At 43.9% G+C, this 20,992-nt stretch overlaps 1 protein-coding gene across 1 annotated transcript; it reads right to left on the bottom strand.

Moving 5' to 3' along the window:
- Positions 1-2,570: 2,570 nt before the first annotated feature.
- On the bottom strand, positions 2,571-20,294 carry hsd17b12a (hydroxysteroid (17-beta) dehydrogenase 12a). Its single transcript, XM_037682550.1, has 11 exons — positions 19,972-20,294; positions 12,131-12,177; positions 11,598-11,673; positions 8,996-9,103; positions 8,298-8,362; positions 8,124-8,168; positions 7,743-7,777; positions 6,992-7,073; positions 4,823-4,888; positions 4,271-4,420; positions 2,571-3,151 (listed from the first exon to the last, which is right to left on the bottom strand). The coding sequence occupies exons 1-11, from the start codon at positions 20,138-20,140 to the stop codon at positions 3,011-3,013; spliced, it is 984 nt and encodes a 327-aa protein (XP_037538478.1). The 5' UTR covers positions 20,141-20,294; the 3' UTR covers positions 2,571-3,010.
- Positions 20,295-20,992: the final 698 nt, after the last annotated feature.

The following is a 20,992-nucleotide window of genomic DNA, read 5'->3' on the forward strand; positions in this document are numbered from 1 at the left end:
TGCATACAAATTGAGAATAAGTGAAAATAAAATGGTATTTAACAAAATGTTTAAAAAAAAACGGCTACGTTGTAAGGCGGTGTAGGATACTAAAAACACGAACATCTGCATTGTTCTTCCCCAGGAACTTAACAGATGTTTAAAGCCACTTAGAGAGGTTAAGGTCGAGAGCTTCAGATCTTTTTGCAAGATATTCCAGGAAACAGGAGCGGAATAGAAGGCCCTTTGGCCTAGTTCAGTCCGAACTGAGGGAACACTGCAGGTAATAATGTCCTGAGAGCGCACGCTGTAGCTGCACTCACGCAGAGACATGTAGGAGATGTATGAAGGCAACAGACCAAGAAGTGATTCTCCTGTCTTTTTGTCCATGTCTCTGCCTCCATACAACGTAGCTGCTCTCACCAGTCTTGTAAACCTTTCCTTTCTCTTCTCTTCACCACACTCCCCATTTGCCTGAGCAGTTGACCATAAATGTTTGACATCTTGCACCATTGTGACCTCTTCTCCTTGTAGCCTCACTTTTCCACCTGCCCCTACTACCAACATACTTCTCCGTCACTCCAGATTTCCTTGTGCAATACCACGCCTCGTTCCTCGGTAACTTGTCATATGCGTTTTCTAAATCCACAGACACAGTGAAGTTCTTTCGGACGCGCTCTGTACTTCTCAATCAGCGTCCTCGAAGCAAAGATGGTGTCTGTGGTGCTCCATTTCTTTCACAAATAATCCTGTCTTAAATCCTACCTTCGACAACTTTCTCAGATCTTCGTGTGGCTCATCAACTTACCAGTATGTTCTGACCTACATAATCACTTTTTTACCTTTAACTGAAAGCAATAAGTCTCATTCGCAACAAGGAAAACTTCAAAGTATTGAGGTGCTCTAAAGCCCACTGGTAATTACCATTCTGTACGATGACGAACTGTAATTTCAAATTATCTTGATTTTAGTGGTACGATGGCTCAGTTGGTAGAGCTCTCAGCAAGGAGGTTGATGGATCAAATCCTGGCCAGAGACCTTTCTGGGCATGTTCTCTTTTTGCATGCGTTATCCGGGTATCCCCTTTTCCTCCTACTGATCAAAATCACAGATGTTCGGTATTAGTAACTCTAAATTGCCTCCAGAGTGAATAGTTGTCTACCTGTCCAGGGTGTACCCCGCCTCGCACACTGTGACTGCTGGGTATGGGCACCAGTGATCCCCGTGACCCAGAAAGGAAGAAGCGGGTAAAAGACCATTTCTTTATTTTAATTTTTGATTTCAATTCAAAATAAAAGCAGCCGACAACCATAATCGTCACCGATACATGCACTGCACTCATTTTATACGAATGCTGTAAATTTGTTTCAGAACGAATACGTAAAAACTATTAAACTTGAAATTTTATTTCATGACGGACAGTGGGTTAGATTGTCCACTCACCATTGTCGACATGGCAAACGAGACCAAAAAAATAAATAAAGATACGGACTCGGTTTAGCTTTCCAAAACTTTCAATCAAGCAGTAAACCAGACAACCAGTAACTTTCACATTAGTTCACACATTGCACACATGCAGGTGATCAAAACATCACTTATTGCTTGACAAAGACACTGATGACTCTCCGGTGGGAGGGGAGTGATATTAATCTGCACACGCATCTAGCTGCACAACAGAGCAGCTCATGCAGTTTAAAGCTTGTAATCCAGACAGCTCCCTGGATGGAAAGCCATACTTCAACCACTGACTAGAAGTCCAGGCACTTTATTTTTTAAATTGCTTTGGATGTGTAGACCAATGCTTCTTCTCAAACTTCTCCACAAGTGAAATTATACAGAAGAACTCACTGATCTACAAGTTTCTGTCAACAGCAGCTTTATCTCTCGCCACTGCTGGACATGAACAAAAAGCTTGAACACAGTTTAACACAAACATGATGCATTCATACACAAAGCAGCACAAAACTCTTCTGGCAAAGCTTTTAATAAACAATAAAGACTTTAATAATTAGAATAAATGCAACAATACATTTCAATGCAATAATTAAAAAAAAAAAAAAAAAAAAAAAAGAAAAAACTTCACAAAAACAGTTTTTGGTCAGACCACATATGGGAAACTACAAAAAAAAGCTACCTTAAAATACAGTAAATATTTGATGTGAACTAATCTTCCAAATGTATAGCAAAGTGATATTACAACTTGATGCTAAAATTATAAATTAGAGGAATCGTTGCTCCATATGCGTTCTGTTACCAAGGAGGAGGAAGACAATGTGATTAGGAGGAAGAACTAGTTCACATAGAGAGTGGACAAGATCCTGTCACAAGAAATAAAACCGCCCAACTCCCAGTCACTAAATCGAACAGTTTCTTGTGGAGAGAAAGGCACTGTAGAGTTTGAACAAACTTTGGCTTAGTACAAATAAGGTGAACCCACCACAATGTGACGTTTTTAAGATGCAATTTTAGAAAAACACACAAAAAAAAAAAAAAAAAAGAAGACAGCAGTGGTGAAAGATTAGTAAAGCTGATAGACATTATTAAAAGCAGACTTATGTCATTTTAAAGATTAAACAGAATTAGGTTCTAAGATAGTTTTAAAGTTCTGGGTTAGACGTACATTTTTTTTTTTATACAAATTTATGATAAATAATTTATATAATATAAAAAGATGCCCATCACCATTTTCACTGCTTACAACAGCAGGGGGGGGAACACATCACTTGTTTTTTTTTGTTTGTTTTGCTGTATTATTTCCACCATGAGTGTCTGTGACAAAAATACATTTGGATGTTGTTTTTCCAAAGAGCATCAGTTTTGAATCGTTTCACTCGAGACTTCTTTGGCTGTTTCTCCCCCAGACAAAAATCAGAGCAGAGGGTTGCAGTTTCAAACGCAAGGTCACGCGTGTTCCGATGCTTCGACCAAAAAGGCACAAAATAGTTAAAGCTCAGGCAGCTTTAGAGGACTGATCCCTTCTTCCTCAAACGTGGAAAGCGACCGAAAAAGAGCAGCCGCCTGCATCGTCTTCCTATTCACTCTTTAAGCTCCCTCCATTCTTCTGTTGGCGCAGCTTCCTCCTGTTCAGGTAGCCCGTGCGCTGCAGGCGGTTCATTCGGGCTCCCAGGAAGATGACGATGCTGCTTGGTACCAGCCTGGTGGTCACCCAGCCCTGCGTGGGATCAAGGAAACAGTCCAGGTGTTAAGTCCACTTGTGTTAAAGGAATTTACAAACATTTTTTTTGTGATAGAAAGATAAAAAATTTAGAGACGTCTTCTCTAGGCGCAGCAGGATCGTCACGTCATAAGTATGCGTCTTATCTCATTCTGGCGCCAGATCAAACTGCACCTGAAGCTCTGACAAAGACCGACATCCTTGCAGCTCCGATAAGATCTGTGAACTCATGCAAATAGGTTCGCTAAACATGTCGTGATGTTCCGTCATGCAGTTGGCACCTTATCGACGGTGATGTCACTCATGGTATGGAGAGAATGACTAGTTAAAAAAAAAAAAAAAATTGGAACGACTAAGCAAGCCGATCAGGAGGACAGATATTTGTATCTCAGCATCATCAGCGCATGCATCGTCTACCCATATATGCAACACAGATGTTCCTGTGAGAAAGCAGCAATAAATTAAACTTGCAAATGCCCCCAGGCTGCATATTGTTTAATTTAATTAACCAGGCAAATCCCATTGAGATCATAGATCTCTTTAGTAAGGCAGACCTGGGCCTAACTAGCATGTTTTTGTTCTGTGGGAGGAAACTGGAGTACCCGGAGAAAACCCACGCAAGCACGAGAAGAACATGCAATCTCCACACAAAGACCCCAGGTCCAACTGAGGAATGAACCCAGGACCTGCTTGCTGTGAGACGGTGCTAACCACTGAGCCTATATAAAGCCATATGGGCCATAGAACCCATATAAACTGCTACAGTTAGCTGCTGCCGCCTTTCCAAATGACCAAAACAAAAATCAGTGCAAAAACTCTAATCCGATACGGAGGGGAGGGTCAAGGCTCTATAAATTTAGTCTTAGCCTCAACTCGTCAGCCCAGTTGGACACTTCTTTAAATTCAGGCAATTCAAAGACTCATCTAACAGGTGAGATATTCATTGTTCACATTTCCTTGTTAAACACAGAAACCAACTCCAACGTGGCTGAACTAACCTAGAAAAAAAAAGTATAAGTCACCCCCTTCCAATAAAGCGGTGAGTTTCCCATTATTACTGTAAAATATGTGAACGAATGCAGCTTCCAAGGTGTGGAATAAAGTCCTCTTTCTTACCATGACAGCATGGGGGAAGTAGCCGTTGGTTTGAGACTGCAGACCCACAGTGTTGAGCTCAGCCGCCACGTAACGCTCTGGGGTGGGCTTATCCAGAGTAGGCTTCCTGATACGAGTCATTTTAGTAGCAACAAAGAAGGGCAAAACGCTCTGCACAGAGAACATGTCAGGCTAGCGTCAACAAAAATGCACTTTAACCAAATATCTTAGCTGTAAACTGATTCTTATGTCTGTTATCTTAAGTAGAAAAAGTTGAAACATCTATACACACATCTACCACCAGGTGGCACATGAGTGAAAACATGTTGTAGACTGTACTCACTCAAAGGGTTGGGGGTGAAAATCTTAGATGGGAATTTATTCAAGGATGTTAACGATAATGCAAATGATAAACGAGGCAAAAGTTTGTGAAGGATTCTACCTAAATGCCATCTGGTCCTCGCTTTATTTTTGTTTCAACATTTAAAAATGTGAACAAGCACAAAATACTATCGACATGCAGTCAGTCTTAAAAAGTGCTTTTCATTATGAAAAGATTAAATCTCAACTCACCTGGATAATAATTCCCTGACGCCTGTACTCCTCCTGGAGGCCACGAGAGAAGAAGTCTATAAAAGCCTGCAGACAAAAAAAGACAAAACGGGGTCAAACTTAACACGATGCTACATCAATCAACCTTTATTTAGACAGGTAAAATCAGCACCACCATTGAGTTGAACAATGTGGGCTGAGAGAGGAAGTATGCTTACACAACATTACCAAGCACCACGAGAGGTGGGCAACAATGTAGCTGCCATTGCTTATTCGTCAGTCCGTTAGTAAAATATCTCATGAACCACTAGACAAACTTTAATGAAACTCCAGACAATGATCATTGGAAATACATCCATCCATCTTCTTTTACCCACTTCTTCCATTTTGGGTCACGGGGGTCGCCGGTGCCCATGTCCAGCAATCACTGTGCGAGGGGCGGGGTACACCCTGGACGGGTCGCAAGTCCATCACAGGGACACAGAAAGAAACAACTATTCACTCTCTCACTCACACCTAGGGACAATTTAGTTACCAATCAGCCTAACATGCATGTTTTTGGTCTGTGGGAGAAAACCCACGCATGCACGGAGAGAACATGCAAACTCCACCCAGAAAGGCCCCTGGACTGGGATTTGAACCAGGGACCTGCTCGCTGAGAGGCAGCAGCTCTACCAGTTGCGCCACCGTGCTGCCATTGGAAAAACACATGCAACTGATTAAGCTCTGCAGAGAGTGGTGAAGGCTGCACAGAAGAGTCAGCATCCCCACCATCAGACATCTACACCTCCAGATGCAGGAAGAGGGCTACCTGCATCATGAAGGACCCCACTCACCCAGCACACACTTTTTGCACCGCTCAAAGGAGGTTAAGGAGCATTAAGTGCAGAACCACTAGACTGAGGAACAGCTTCTACCCTGAAGCTGTTAAGACTCATTAATCTCTAACCATAATGATCACTGTGATCACTTTAATTGGTGATTTGACACCATCTGTGCTGCTGATTATCCATGCTGCTGATTTCTTACTTGTAAGCCGTTGCATCCATACCCATCTACTCACAAAAGACTCATGTTCAGGCTGTTATGTAATTTTTTTTAGCGTATCTTAGATCCATGTATAGTTTTTTTCTTTAATATACTTTATATTACATCCAACAATTTTCAGTCGGGTCATCTGGACGGTTTCTTTTTTGTGCCGAAACGTTTCACCTTCCATCCAGAAGGCTTCATCAGTCCAGGAAACACACCTTATATTATACTTATCAGTTTAAGTATCTTGGGGTCGTGTTCACGAATGAGGGAAAAATGAAGCACGAGATCGGTGCAGCATCTGCAGTGAAGCAGGAGCTGCACCGGTCTGTCGTGGTGGAGAGCAGAGTCAAAAGGCGAAGCTCTCAATTTACCGGTTGATCTACGTTCCTACCCTCATCTATGGTTATGAGCTTTGGGTTGTGACTGAAAGAACGAGATCTCGGATACAAGCGTCTGAAATGAGTTTTCTCTGCAGGGAGTCTGGGCTCTCTTTTAGAGATAGGGTGAGAAGCTCACTCCGAGTAGAGCCACTGCTTGACCACGTCGAGAGGAGCCAGTTGAGGTGGCTCGGGCATCTTGTTAGGATGCCTCCTGGACGCCTCCCTGGTGAGGTGTTCCAGACACGTCCCACTGGGAAGAGACCCAGGGGAAGACACTGGACAGGCTGGAGGGACTATGCTTCTTGACTGGCCTGGGAACGTCTTGGGATTTCTCCAGAGGAGATAGCCCAAGTGGCTGGGGAGAGGGAAGTCTTGGCCTCCCTACTTAGGCTGCTACCCCCGCAACCCGACCCCCGGATAAGCGGAAGAAAATGGATACCTTATATTATTGCTATTTTTGGGTATAATTGGGACATCGAGTACACAATTTTGTTCCACCTCCTGTACCACATATGATGCAAATGACAAGAACCTTGACTCTTCGGTGTCAACCTGATTCTGCAGCTAATCCATCTTGCAAAACAAATGGATCCAACTCTGTCCGTTTTATAAATACGGAGCTAAACTTTGACACGGTAGAGGCCGACAGTCGTCCACAACGCATTTGGTTAAAACTTTGGCACAAAAGACGTCAGACGATGTGCACCTTTAAAGAAATGCTTAAAACTTTGATTAAGATTTGTTTCTAGAAAGATTAGAGGGGACAGGTTCAAACCTTGGTTGCAGAGTAGACTGTAAGCAGAGGGACGGGGTACATGCCACTGGCAGAAGAGATGTTGAGGATAACACCCTTGGACCTGAGGAACATTAAAAAAAAAAAAAAAAAAGAAAAAAAAAGACAATTAAAAACATCCTGATGCATGCTCAATAATCCAGGTAGAATCAATTAAAAACATCTTTGTTTTAGCTTTAATATACCAGTGAACTTTAAAATTAAAAAAAATGTTTTCCTCACATCCAACCCACTTTTAACCCGACGGGGACGTTGTGTGAATTTGTCAGCGTGCTCAATGTTTATAGACACAAAGTGGCATTGCGGTGGCACACACGCACTAAAAACAGAGTGGTAGTGGACGTACGTTGCCATGGCAGCCTGTTGCTGCAGTGATGTAGTGAAGATGCGCCAGCCTCACACGGCACCAAATGTGCCTCTGCTGCGATTGGCTGGCAGGAGTCACATGGGAAAAGAGCAGCCAATCAGGAGGGAAGAGCACTTTGTGTGAATTGAAAGCTTGTCAGCATTGTGAACAAAGGAGAAGAGCTGCAGCGATGGAGACGAGCTTATTGAGGATTTCTTGTCCCACTTCTTACTGAGAAGCGTTAGCTTTATGAAGCAGCATTTCCACAAACGCTCTTAAACAGAAACACCCAAATTATTCCCTTATTGTTTCACTCTGAGCAAACGACCCATCATTCACCACACCGATATTCGACTGCAGTCATGTCTGCCTGTCATTTCAACTCACCTCTCAACCATTCTGGGCAGCACAAGACGAGTCATCTTAAAAACAAACAAAAAAAAAAACCCATTAACAACAGTGCACGAATGACTCAAAGACAAGAAAAGAAGGGAAGATGAAAACAGAAGGCAGGAAAAAAGCTAAAAGTAGAAGGGCTAGAGAGAGGGAGACAGGCAGAAAGCAGCAGAGGGAAAGAGTTGCGTGGGTGGAGAGTACAGACAGCGTTGGTGTGGTCCACCGTTGCTTTGGGAACAACGGAGACACTGCAGGTACCACGGCAGGAACAACAGAAGAGGAAAAAGGAGGACAGCAAAATAGAGGAGAAGATGGCTTCCATAGGTTGGGTTGTGCAAACAACAGAAAGGGAGCAGAGTCCTACAAACTTACTTGGCACAGTGAGGTCATGTTGACATTGATCATGTTTGTGATGAACTGAAACACAGATCACGAGTCAGATAACGGGAAAATAATTAGCCAAAACAAAAGACAAGGCTTTCCATTACATGTCATTTGAAATTATACTCCCAGCTTAAGATCTTGAGGAAATAAAAATCCACTCACATTGTCCAGATCAGGAATTTGAAGGTAGTACTCGGGGTAGGGATAAGACACACCAACATTGTTAACTGTGGAAGACAACATAAAAGAGGAGGATTACTCCAGTGTTTTTCTCCAAACGAGCCTAAATTCACCTAAAGATGCACCAGAAGGTGGCAGCAAAAGGCAAACAGGCAATAAACATGCAGTTACTAAAGACTCAGCCACACCTTGCAACCAGTAGAGCACAACTGGTTAAAAAAAAAAAAAACAGAACAAAGAGTTCCTTAAATGTTCTGTTTAAAAAAGCACAACATGAACCAAAAATCTACACTTCTACAGAAGACACCGCTTGAGCTTCTGCAGGTCCGTAAAGATATCAAACACAAATTGCACTCGATTTAAACTCGAATTACAGAAACGAGGGGACTTAAGTGACTTAATGGGTTTCTCAAGGCAGCATCGTGTGTAAAAACTTTAAACATGAGCAACACTCATGCAAAAAGTTTTAATAAAACGCTAAAGTAAATCCGTTCCAATTAAAAGTTAAACTATTCTTGTGAGAAACTCTGAATACCTCCACACGTAAAGAGGGCACGAGGACTTCGATGCTGCCAAGTCTTTACAAAACGATGTTTAGTGTATTCTCACACAGAAAGATCACAGAAAACAAAATTTAAAAAAAAGTTTATCAACTCCAGTCATCGTGGAGCAGCTCTTACCTAGAACACCAATCTCCAGACCGGTCAGTCCTGCTTCAATCTTGGGATAAATGTCAGTTTTCCCAAAATCAACAGCTATTGTCCTGGTCTCCACATTAAACTGCTCCTCTGTGAGAGACAAGAGCTCATTAGATACCGTCCCAAAAGAAGCAGAAACTGATGCGCTGAAAGTTACACCGAACAAATGAAGTTCTATAAAGAGCAACACATGTGACTGTTGGGCGTGTTTAAGGCCATTTATCCTGGTAGATAACAAGAGTCATTAATGCAGTAAAAACAGATGATCTGTTTTAAAGTAACTTCAGAGTATTTTTTAAACTGGTCACTGTCAGAGAAGAGCTGAAGAGGGCGCTGTGCGTCAACAAACCACACGAGTGGTCTTCCTCGACCCCTCTACCTCATGTTTGATTGCCTTCTTCAATTACAATCTATTGTACAAAGACTTGTTCAGCAGATAGATGACAAAGGGAGGGAGACATTTGTGAATTTTAGTTGTTGGAAGCCTCCAAGATCTACATCTAGAATAGAAAATCAGAATTATAATGATAAAATGTATATAAAAAAAAAAAAGGTATGACGACAGCAATGTTGGCTGCCAAACTGGAGGGGTGCATTGGAGCGAGCCATAAAACGCAGCCGAGATTCAAACATTTGGAAGAATACAGAAAGATAAAATATTTAAAAAAAGGTGGGACAAGGAGGGTTGCCAGGTTACATGGCAAAGAGAGCGGGTTTGTCAGAGTAGTCGTGAGGAAAGGAGTGCCAGAGTTTGGCAAGCCGCTCCCTGCTCGTGATCCATCAGCCCCCCTTCTTTCGACTTGAAGCACGACAGGAAAATCTCTCTGTGGCAACCATCAAAAGACAGATGGAAAAAAGACACCAAGCTGCGGAAGTGGCCAAAGTTGCATCCTGTCACACGAAAAACTGGTTACAACAAGTTCATCTTGAACGAGTAAAGCCTGATTCATCAGTTAGGGAAAAAGTCAACGCAACACTTTGCAGGTTTCAGTTTGAGATTCTGACAAAAGCACAAGCTAGGTCCAACAGGATGTCCAATAGGATGAAAAGAGCGGCTTTGGATGTTGGCAGTCCATTAAATGGCCGTTATCCCCATATGTAGCGGTCAAACTGTCCAACCTACCTCCTAGTAGGTTTAAAGTTACGTTATTATTGCTGATAATAGGCAGTGTCGCACGGGGGTAAACCAGGAAGTGTCTTTTTAGTCGTTTTCAGCTTATGTATCAAATGAAAAGGCAAGAAATGTTTCTATTCTCACAAACTATAACAAGATCCATTCATTTTCTGCTGCCAATCTGTGGTCAGGTTGTGGAGGCAACAGGTCCACGAGGGAAACCCCAGACATTCCTCTCCCCAGTGACACCAGTCCTTATGGAGGGATCCTAAGACCGTCCCTGGCCAGAGAAGTTGCAGTCTCCCAGCAAGTTACGAATCCACCCTGGGGTCTTCCACCCAGTGAGACATACCCTACAGAATATTTTTATTTTATCCAATTGTATCCAGGATGGGCAGCAAGGTGGCACAACTGAAGAGTTGCTGCTTCTCAGCTAGCAGGTCCCTGGTTCAAATCCCGGTCCGGGGGGCTTTCTGGGTGGAGTTTGCATGTTCTCTCCGTGCACGCGTGGGTTTTCTCCGGCTGATTGGTAACTCTAAAAATTGTCTAGGTGTGAGTGAGAGTGAATGGTTGTTTGTCTCGTTTGTCTCTATGTGTCCCTGTGATGGACTTGCGACCCGTCCAGGGTGTACCCCACCGCTCGCACAGAGATTGCTGGACATGGGCACCAGCGACCCCCGTGACCCAAAATGGAAGCAGGAAAAAAAAAAAAAAAAAAAAAATGGGTGGGTGTATCCAGGATCTTTATCTTTTCTGTCATGAATCATAGACGAGGGTTGAAAAGTTTCTAGTTTCATAAATTGAGCGCTTTGTCAACTCGGCTCTTCACCACAAGTGACCAAAACAACAACCTCGTTAAAGCAAGGCTCAATCTAATGATCCGTCTCGGACTCGATTCTACATAGAACAAGACTCCCACATGCTTGAAGACGCCAACCCTCACAACAGAGGAAGAATTCCACCATATTTTTTTTTGGTTGAGAACCACGACCTCAGACTTACGAGTCTGAATCTGATCTCAATTAGCTTAAAAACAAAATACCAGACCGTCTTAAATTTTGTTTGTTCCAAATACATTCATCTTTGTTTATATAGAATTCAGGGGTTCCCAACCCTGGTCTTTGAGGAACACCATCCTGCACGTTTGAGTCATTTCCTGCTTTAACACACCTGATTTGAATGGGTGGGTTATTAACAGGCTTCTGCAGACCCCGAGGAAGTAATTAAATCACTGCATCAGGTGTTTTGGACCAGGGGAACAATTAAAACACGCAGGATGGTGTTCCTCAGGGACCAGGGTTGGGAACCATTGATATACATAAATGTTAAACTGATGCAGCTGATGCCTGGAGGTCATTGCCATCCCCCCCCCCCCCCAACATCCTTACAACTGACAGCACTGGGAATGACTCCCAAACATTTATCCATAATGCTGCAGAAGACAACCTTTATTACAACGCACACACTTACTGAGCGACTTAGCCACATCTTCCAACTTGTCCTGCGAGCGGCTGATTAACATCATGGCAAATCCTCGACGAGCCAGCTAAAATGGAAAAAAAAAAAAATGGGGGTCACAATTTTTCTGCTGCTCATTCTTGTTAGTTTAAGGACAAGAATTAACTTTAACTTATGGTGGAAAATATGATGTTTAACAGTGTTTGTAACGACTGATGGTGACAAGACAAACCGGTGCTTGGATCCAAAATGAACTCAGAACTGTTAATCTGACTTAGAAGTGCATTTAAACTTCTCGATAAAAAAAAAAAAAAAAATGCATCCGCTCATTACATAACTTAATGACTTGTGCGCTTCGTCTAAAATTAGATTAAAAGTGTAAACAGAAAGTGTGATTGTACATGTGCATTTGTTATCCTGGTCTGAGCTCTTGTGAGTTCAAGCGTGTGCACGATACTCTTCTACTCTGGCCCATGAGCAAACGGTGTGCGAGACACAGATTTCCTAATAAAAGAAGTGAAATGAACTGGGTCCACAAGTCTTACCTCCTCTGCGTAGGATTTCCCAATTCCATCTGTGGCTCCAGTCACAACTGGAGGGAAACAAAGAAAAATGCATAAAAAGATGAGTTTTGGTTCTTATGAACTCATGGCAAATGTGCGTTACAACTTGATCTCTTCCGAGGCAGTAAAAGTTGGGGATACAAATAAATAATTAAAAACAACAAAGGATTCCGACTTTGTTTGACAGCATGTATGCATCAGGTTTGGCCACTTTGCAGCCATCAACGCCCTGACATGGAGCTAAGCCAGATGTCTTTGGACGATGCAGACAAAGCAAATCTGTTAAAGACACACCCTGCCATGTAATTCACCTGCCACAATGGAAGGACTGCTTTAAGCTCTGCACCGACAGCTCTTTACTCAGCCAAAAATAAATTAAAATCAACATATAAACAGATTTTGCAACAGTCTCAGTGTAGATTGTGGTATAAAAAACATTAAATGGAAATTGAAAAAAAACTGAGAAAAATCAAGGAAATAAAAAATAAATTGGGATTCACCAACTTCATTAAAAGTTGATTCGTTCCGCAAAGATGCAAATGATTTTCACCCTAAAATCAATATTTTAATGCCAGTAAAATCAGACCAGCCGAACAAGCTGAACAGTTTTTCTAGTTTAAAAAAAAATAAAAATGAATAGTTTGATAAATACATCAAGAGGCTGAAGCATGAAGAGATGTTTTGGTGTTCAGGGTTTGTCTTCACCTTGTCGAGCAAGAAGGGCTTTTTTTTTTTAAATCTTCACTGCCCATCAACCTCCACCCCCCATTTGATTGATGGGAGGATGGCACGGATGAATAAAGGATGGGAAAGGGAAAAACTAAAAAAAGTAGACGTTAAAACGATGAGGGAACACTGCAGCTGTGGTCTACACAAAATCAAAATTTTATAAACATGGCTCCATGAAACATTCATAAAGGTAGAGGACATTCTCTTGCAAAAAGATGAGGAATTAAAAAAAGACAAGATGAGGGGATGCGAGAAGTGGGTGATGACGAACGTGGAGAAAGGAGGGTGAAGTGGGTTAGGGAGGGATCCTGGGGGTGGCTAAAAATAGAACTGGAGCGAAGCAAGAGAACAAAAGAGTGGAGGAGAACGACGGAACAGAGATCACAGTGGAGGAGAAGAGAGAGGGGTGAGTGAGTGGAGGAGAGGAACGAATGAACAAACTCAAAAGGAGGAATAGTGCAAGAATCCCGTTATTTTTACCCCCCCCCCCCCCCCCCCCCCATGTTAAGAATGAAACGCTCCATGGAAGAAAAGCCTCAATGGAACAGGCAGAACCAAATCAGGTTGTGGCTGCAGAGGCAGGTGGGGGGAGGCAGATGCAGGAAGAGGCTACAGTTGCTGCAAAAATTGTTTGGCGGGGGGGGGGGGGGGGGGGGCAAGCTTTATCAACATGGAGGTGGATCAGGCTGTTCTACAAGTTAAAAAAAAAAAAATGGTGTGAACGCTGCACGGGGAGAATGAAAAGCAGCACAACTGGAGCTACAGAAAAACAGAAAGTATCAATGTGATGAAAAACATAAGAAATGCATAGTCAACTCTTAATTGGATAAATTAATACCTTCAAAGAATACACTTATAAAAATCCATGAAAGAATTAATAAGAACCTCAATTCATGAACCTCGTTCCCCTTAATAGATTTGATCAAAAGTCAGTTTGGGATGAACACAGTGTGCTCAAACCACAGAGTTTCAGGTTGAAGGGCTCGAACCTGTCGGGTGGAATGAGAACTGGAATCACAAGTATGCACGTCGAGCACGACTGCTCGAGTTCTGCGGGACACACGCAACGACACAAGTATGCATTACTGCATGTGGTTGCAATGCAAAGTACAGGAGCACCTTGTGAACCTCGCTCCATCCGTCAGGGCGATCTTTCACACCGATGACGCCCGAGTTCATGTCAGAGATGTTGCACACTTCAGGAATGCAGTTTGTAACTTTCCAAACACTAATCAAGAACCTTCACTGTGCACTTCTTATGTTATGATTTTCTGGTTAAAATCAGCGTTTATCTAAGAACACAGACGATGCGTTTGAAATCAAATGTCCTCCTCCCCCACAAAAATGTATAAAAATATATAGGACTTAAGCATTAGAACTGCTGGGAAGGACCAGAGGAAGCAAATAAATAATGTGTTCAAAGATTTGTGTTAACATAGTACAGCTTATCGATATTAACATGAACCAAAACCCATTCCCCTTTCCAACAGTCCTCACGCTCATGAATGGCTGCACTCCCCCATTCATTACAGAAGAGCACCCTTTTCTCAATCACTGAACTCAATGTTAGTGGATAAGTTGGGGGAGGGGGTAAATATGGAGTCACCGTGTTTAAAGTCATTGCAAAAAAGAAAAAAATGACTATTCAGATAAAAAGGAAGATTCTCTCCCTCAGTGTCTGTCCCCGCCCCCCCCAGCTAAATCCAGCCGCCTGCTCTCCATCCCAGTTCTCCCAGCAGGATTTAAATCCCCGTCACGTGACCGTGACATCAGTGACTTAAAGCTCCAACGCAACAAAGACAGACGTAAGCGAGCACGTGAGTTACAGCAACACTGACGCCAGCGTGGTGAACGCATGTTTGAGCACTGAAAAGCTGCAAGGGGAGAGAAAAAAAAAGGGGGGGGGGGGGGTGTGGACACCACCTCACCCATTCCTCCCATCACTTCTCTGAGAAACTGGTCCAGCACTGCTGACTTCAAGGCACCCTGATGGGGGCGCGTTTGCACTACAGCTGCACAGCACATCCAGGGAAACTGACCCACCCCCCCCACCCCCCACTAGTCTTTCCTGTCTCTCCCTCCCTCCTCAACAGAGCAGCCCCTGCTCACTATTCTGAGGGTCTAAAAAAAGCAGCAAGAGTAAAAATAGCAGCGCCTCCACTGCCTCGTCTGGGAGCTGCCTGCCGCAGCACCTGAATACCAACAAGATGCTACGACAGCCAGGCTGATGCTGAATGTTGAGCCCCCCCCATCCAAAGCCCTGATGCCAGAGTGAGCACTGCAAGCTGGGAGGAGGAAAGACAGGATATGATCAGATGAGCCCTGGAAACAGGCAAGAGCATACATGCAAGTGGACTCCATGTGTGAGAGCCACCTTTTAACACAAAGAACTGGACATTAGGTCTCGGTGAGCAAAGACTGCAGTCCTACTCCACTCTCCTTACACACAGTTCTGTAATCTGTCGCACAGAAAAAAAAAAAAAATAAACTATTCACCCACCTGATGTTCAAAAGTGCACACACAAACGAGGCAAGTGCCGTGGCACAGTCGACAAAAATAAAGATTGTGAGGGAGTGGGAGACGAGAGGGAATAAAACCTGCACTTCTGAGCTGCTCAAGATAGAAACGGTTTCTATATTTGGGCACCGAGGAAAAAAATATCCTCGTTTTTCCACTCGTGCCGTGTTCTCCGGCTAAAATAAAAGTAAAGTTTTAGTCCTAATAATAAATGCACGTGTAGCAGTGTGAAAAATGCAACATGCTTACTGGGCAGATATTAAAAAGGTCTGCTGGTGCATCCTTCTATTCTCACTCCCCACCCCAAAAACAAGTGGAAAAAAAAATAAAAAAAAATAAAAAAAAGCAACCTTTACCCCCGTAACCCTTCAGATCAGTCGCGCAACATTCCATCTTCAATGTCTCTTCAAAACAATGCATTTATCTGACGAGTTCCTCCAGATATTTGCACAGAATTTAGCAACACGTTTGGCGATGGCTCTTGATAAATCAGAACAGTACGTTCTTTGCGAGCCCCTCCTAGAAAGTCTGACATGGCAGCATCTCCCAACAAACCAATTTCAGTGTCAGACAAAAACGATAGAAAAAGTGTTGCCTGTGACGATGCAGGCGGCCCAAGACTGCGCGTCTCGATAACGCGACCCATCACCGACTTCGATAATGTGGCGATGACAACCTACAAAAGAATGTGAGCGATGGAGGCGTTTAAAGTCCAAGCGTTTCCACGGGAGCTTACTTCGAGAAAGTCGTCGGGTGGGAGCCACGTTTAAATTAACAGCACCTCAGGATGAGATAACCATATTTTCCACCCTATAAAAGTCACTTTCTTTTGTATAATTTAAATGCCCTGCGACTTATATACGCCTAAGCGATGCATTTATGGATATTTTCCCCTCATATTTATGAACCAATTTTTGGCGGAGATATGACCGTTATTCATTCTGACTGAAAATATTGAACACCGCCATTTTTCAGCTGCTAGACGGACTTGCGACCCGTCCAGGGTGAACGCCGCCCCTCACAGTGATTGCTGGACAGGGACGCCGTTTGAAGTGCATTTATTAAGTAAAAGTTCAACTGAGACACACCTTTACTATAATTTCAAGCAAACAAATGATTGTTTTTAAGTGTTAATCTTGTTAAAGTGCTCCCGTGGCCACTATTTGGCAGCCAGTTGATTTTTGGCACAACACCGGTCCACATTTCTGGGTTGTCAGCGGTGACGCATGATGGATGCGACTTATACGGCGAAGCGACGCATTTATGGATTTTTCCACTTTATTAGACATATTTGGAATGATGCGACATACAGCGGTGCGACGTGTACGGCTAGTTGTGAATAGGAAAACGACAACTACTGCAATGCGGGATAAAGGCCCAATTTTATTTTACCAACACAACGAGTACATTCCAAAACCTGCTCATTTCATCAAAGCTACATCTGCCTCGCATGCTAAGGTTTTAAACGGAAACCGTTGTGAGATTTTCAGTAATTGTTGAGGGTTACTCTGAGCTACTACCACACCCAATTTAGCAGGAATAGCGGTGCTTCCTTGGTCATTAAGCTGTGGCATCCATCTTTAATCAGGTTGTCTCCAAACAGTTGAAGATCCAGTGATTGACAGTGGACAGTTTATTCCAAGAGTGGTGTTCCCTGGACATTAACAAATGTTATACTTGAAACAGACCTAAAGAAAGCTATATGGAACTGATTTAAGGTTGTTAAAGATGCATTAAAAAAAACATTTAAACTTTACATTTTATTTAAATGTGCCGTTTTAGTCGGTGTTGACAGACTGCCAGAAATACAAAAAAGGACCAGAGTCCACGTAGAAGAAGTGACACCAGGAGGAGCACACTCTCACAGGATGGAGATGAAGTGAAAAGGGGAGTAAAAGATTGAAAAGGGCTTAAAAATGGGGGGTGATGCAAAGGATTTTTGCTACCCATCATCCTTTGCTGCGGCACGTGTGTTAGAGCGCGTTCGTTTCATGAACAGCAGAGCTTTTTCCTCCCACACACACACAAATAGTTCTTGCATCATCGACATTTCATTTCACATGTGCACACTCTCTCCACCACAAATTAACTGAAACATTTATTCATAAACATTAAACGTAAATTTGCCTTAAAGTTGCTCTAGATTTCTGATTTGATAGTTACTCCTGAAGGAGAGTCTAAAGTCTTGTGCTGATCCTAGTCTTTGTCGCTCATGCTATGCTGATGAAATGGCTGCATCCTTCTTATATAATCAAACCATTTTCTCAATAAACTCACGTCCAGGCGAGAACAGGGAGGGGAGGGCTCTTTCACAACCCTCTCCCATCCCCACAGAAAGCTCCACTTGGTCTAAATGCATTTACTTGTAATGCAGTTTCACCTGCATGGACCAGAACAGCCACCATCAGCTTTATATACCAAGTCAAATGATGGGTTGCATTAAAAAAAAGGAGAAAAGTGGAAAACTAATATAAAAAACACATTTGTGAACTAAATTAAAATGATGTCTGAATATTCTTAAGACTGATCCATTTGTGATAAAATATTTCACACTGTAGGAAAAGTCTTTTTTTTTGCTGCAGTGAAGAGGCTGGGAAACCATCACGCTGCAATACTCTCATTCGCCACTAGGGGTCACATCGCTTTAAAATAAAGCAGCCAGGCCTGGGTATTCCTGAGAAATCCCTGCTCTGAGAGCTGCAGAGCTCCACGCGCGCGCACACGCAACAGTGATGACACACCGAGAACAGAACTAAACATTCCTGCTCCTGCCAAGTCAGATGGCTTCTTATCCAGTTTCAATGTTGCAGGGTGAACGTCAAGCAGTTTACCCATCTCATGCACCTTTTCGTTGCCAAGGCAGCCAGGTCATCAGGTTTCTTTACTAGAACGTGCACACTGATAGGAACTGCTAATCAGGATGTTTTAATAATGACGCATTTAAGGTGAAATTCGTCAGGAGACTAAGATTTCTGTAGCTTTGGACCCAAATTAGTCTCAATAATTTAAACACCAGACAAAATTAGTTCACAAGGAGATGACTTTTTATAAGATGTTTGACCTAAAAATGTACTTTTTACTGTTTTATCAGTTAGAGAACATGCTGCCATCGATCCTGGGGGTGAGGAGTTTTACCACTTGTGCGTTTAAAAGGAAAAAAAAAAATGACCACCGCCTAAACTGGTTGCACCAGAGCACCTGGTCCAACCTGCTGAGGAGGAGGACTCATCCCTGGCTCACATCTCACCACCACCCCACCCCTCCATACCTGTTCACCTCCTGCCGTCTCCCAACCGTTTTCTGACTGGAGACTCTGGAGTCAAACTGGTCAGACTGGTGGCACCGACTCACACCAGGGAGTTCCACACAGAAACGAATTCGCGTGGACGAATTCCCGGAGTCACTTCTGGTCATGCAAGTCGCAGTAAGGAGCCCCCTCGTGTTGGGGAGGAGAAGGGGGAGGCGGGTGGGGGAGTCAGACCGATGGATGACGATGAGCAAGCAAGATTCGTCACAGTGCCCGGCATCCCTCCGCGTTTATTCCACTCAGAACCACGAGAAAAATATTACAATTGAAAGTCTAGTGAAGGAGTCTTAACTTTACTTTCACCCATCATCAAAAAAAGCACCACTTATACCATTAAAAAAATAAAAAAAAAAAGATTCATGTGCGTCATAGGTTACATAAAAATCCATTTCTATATAATCAAGAAACGAGAATTTCTCCTGCTGCTTTCTTTCTTTATTTTTGAAAAAGGGGAGAATGTCCCTGAATTAACGCGCGTGCCTGACAGATTGCGCAGCAAGAGAAGAGGCTCCAGACGCAGCAGTCCTCTCTGGAACAGGAGGCTGGGGGGAGGAAGTGGGTCAAACCGAGCAAGGAGACTCCTCCGAGACCAGAAGTCTCTCAAAAATACTTAATGGGGGCTTCTGTTAAGTCCTAACGAGCGCAATGGGTCCAAATTATTTTGGTCTCGTTATAAAAACCATGGACAAAAACACAGAACTGGGACAAAGTCACCATTTCAAAATGACAAGTAGGAGAAACACGTTTGTGCTCGGAAACCTGCCAATCAACTTTTGGAAATGGATCAGAATGTGGGTCACGCTTTAAAAAAAAAATGGAGATTTGGACTACTTGAGGTTCGACGAGGCTGAGAGGGCACATTTCTGAGAAGTGCGCATAGCCTGCGCAATTTGGCTCATGCCTCACCAATGTGGGGCACCCCCTCCTGTCCTCCCCCACACACAGACACACACCCACGGGGCTCCGAATGTGGGTGAAAACCCTGATTGGAGCCCCAGTTTTGGCAGCACAGAGACTTTAAACATAAAAGTAAAAGCTCAATGATGTCAATCAGTCAATCAGCTGCTGCACCTGCGCTTGTTACGCAACAGCAGCCCCACAAACCCCCACCCTTTAACTAAAAAAACCCCAAAGTCACAAAAAAACACCGGCTTGACTGAACGCATAAGTTGGAAACCTTGTTCTGGGGGCTGTTTTTGGAAGTCCATCTATTTTATTTTTCCTTCACCGTCATGGCGTGGAAAAAAAAGAAGCTCCAACTCGACTCACCTGCCCATTTGCCCAGCTTAGGAGAGAGAAGCTGTCCGTTCCCCAAGATCCAGATCCTGAAGCCTGTGAGGAGCCTGTAGAGGAGCCACAGCGTCAGGGAGGCCACGGTGAACGCACCGACCCAGAGGAGAGGCGTCTCGGCCCTGCGGATCACTTCCTCCATGCTCATCCTCCGGCTCTCCGTGACTCGGCGTGTGAGAGAGAGTGTGTGTGTGGAGACCTCAATTTTAGGCAATGTGCTCTAATTTCCAAGCCACAACGTGAGAGAGTCCCTTTATAAGGAGGTTGTAGCATCGCGCACACACTCATATACACACACACACACACCCAACACTTGTCTAGCCTGATTTGAAGCGCACCGCCCCCCTCCGCTGCTTACCGGCTGCACGAGCCGTCCCTCGGCCGGTCTTCCCTTTCCGATTGGCGCATGCACCTGTCAATCAACCACACAGCTTTCTCTCCCATTCATTCGGTTTTCTGTACGTGTGAGGGGCGGGACTGAAAGAGACCGGAGTGCGCTGTGATTGGACGAACCGCGCAGCCCAGCTCCCATCCGGGCTCAGCCATTGGCTGCTTCCAGAACAGGTTGGACGGTTTCAGTCAGAATTATGAAACGCTCCGAGCCCACGCTTCCGATAGAGAAAAACTGCCCTTGCCACTTTATGAATGAAAGGATGCTCTCATTGGAGAGGAATGCGCGCGCGCGCTCCCGCCCCGCGGAGAACATCGGCAGGCAGCTGATTGGCTGAAGTGATGCCAGTCTGTGAGGTCAGTCGAGCATGAGTCACTCCTCACTTTAAGGTGCTCTGTGAGCTGAGGATCCCCAGGACAGGCGCGCACAGGCCCGTGGCGCACGAAGAGATCGCCCCTAAAGCGCCTCCGGCACACCTCTACACCATCAGTCCAAAAGAAAGGGTCGTAAAAAACTACAACCCCCGACAAATCTCACCCTCTGTCAAACTCTCGCGAGATCACCCTGTGGTAATAAGCTTCTCCCTTCCGAAACATTGCTGGACGAGAT

The sequence above is a fragment of the Nematolebias whitei genome, chromosome 10, assembly GCF_014905685.2.
Source record: "Nematolebias whitei isolate Nwh7 chromosome 10, NemWhi1, whole genome shotgun sequence".
NCBI lineage: Eukaryota > Metazoa > Chordata > Actinopteri > Cyprinodontiformes > Rivulidae > Nematolebias > Nematolebias whitei.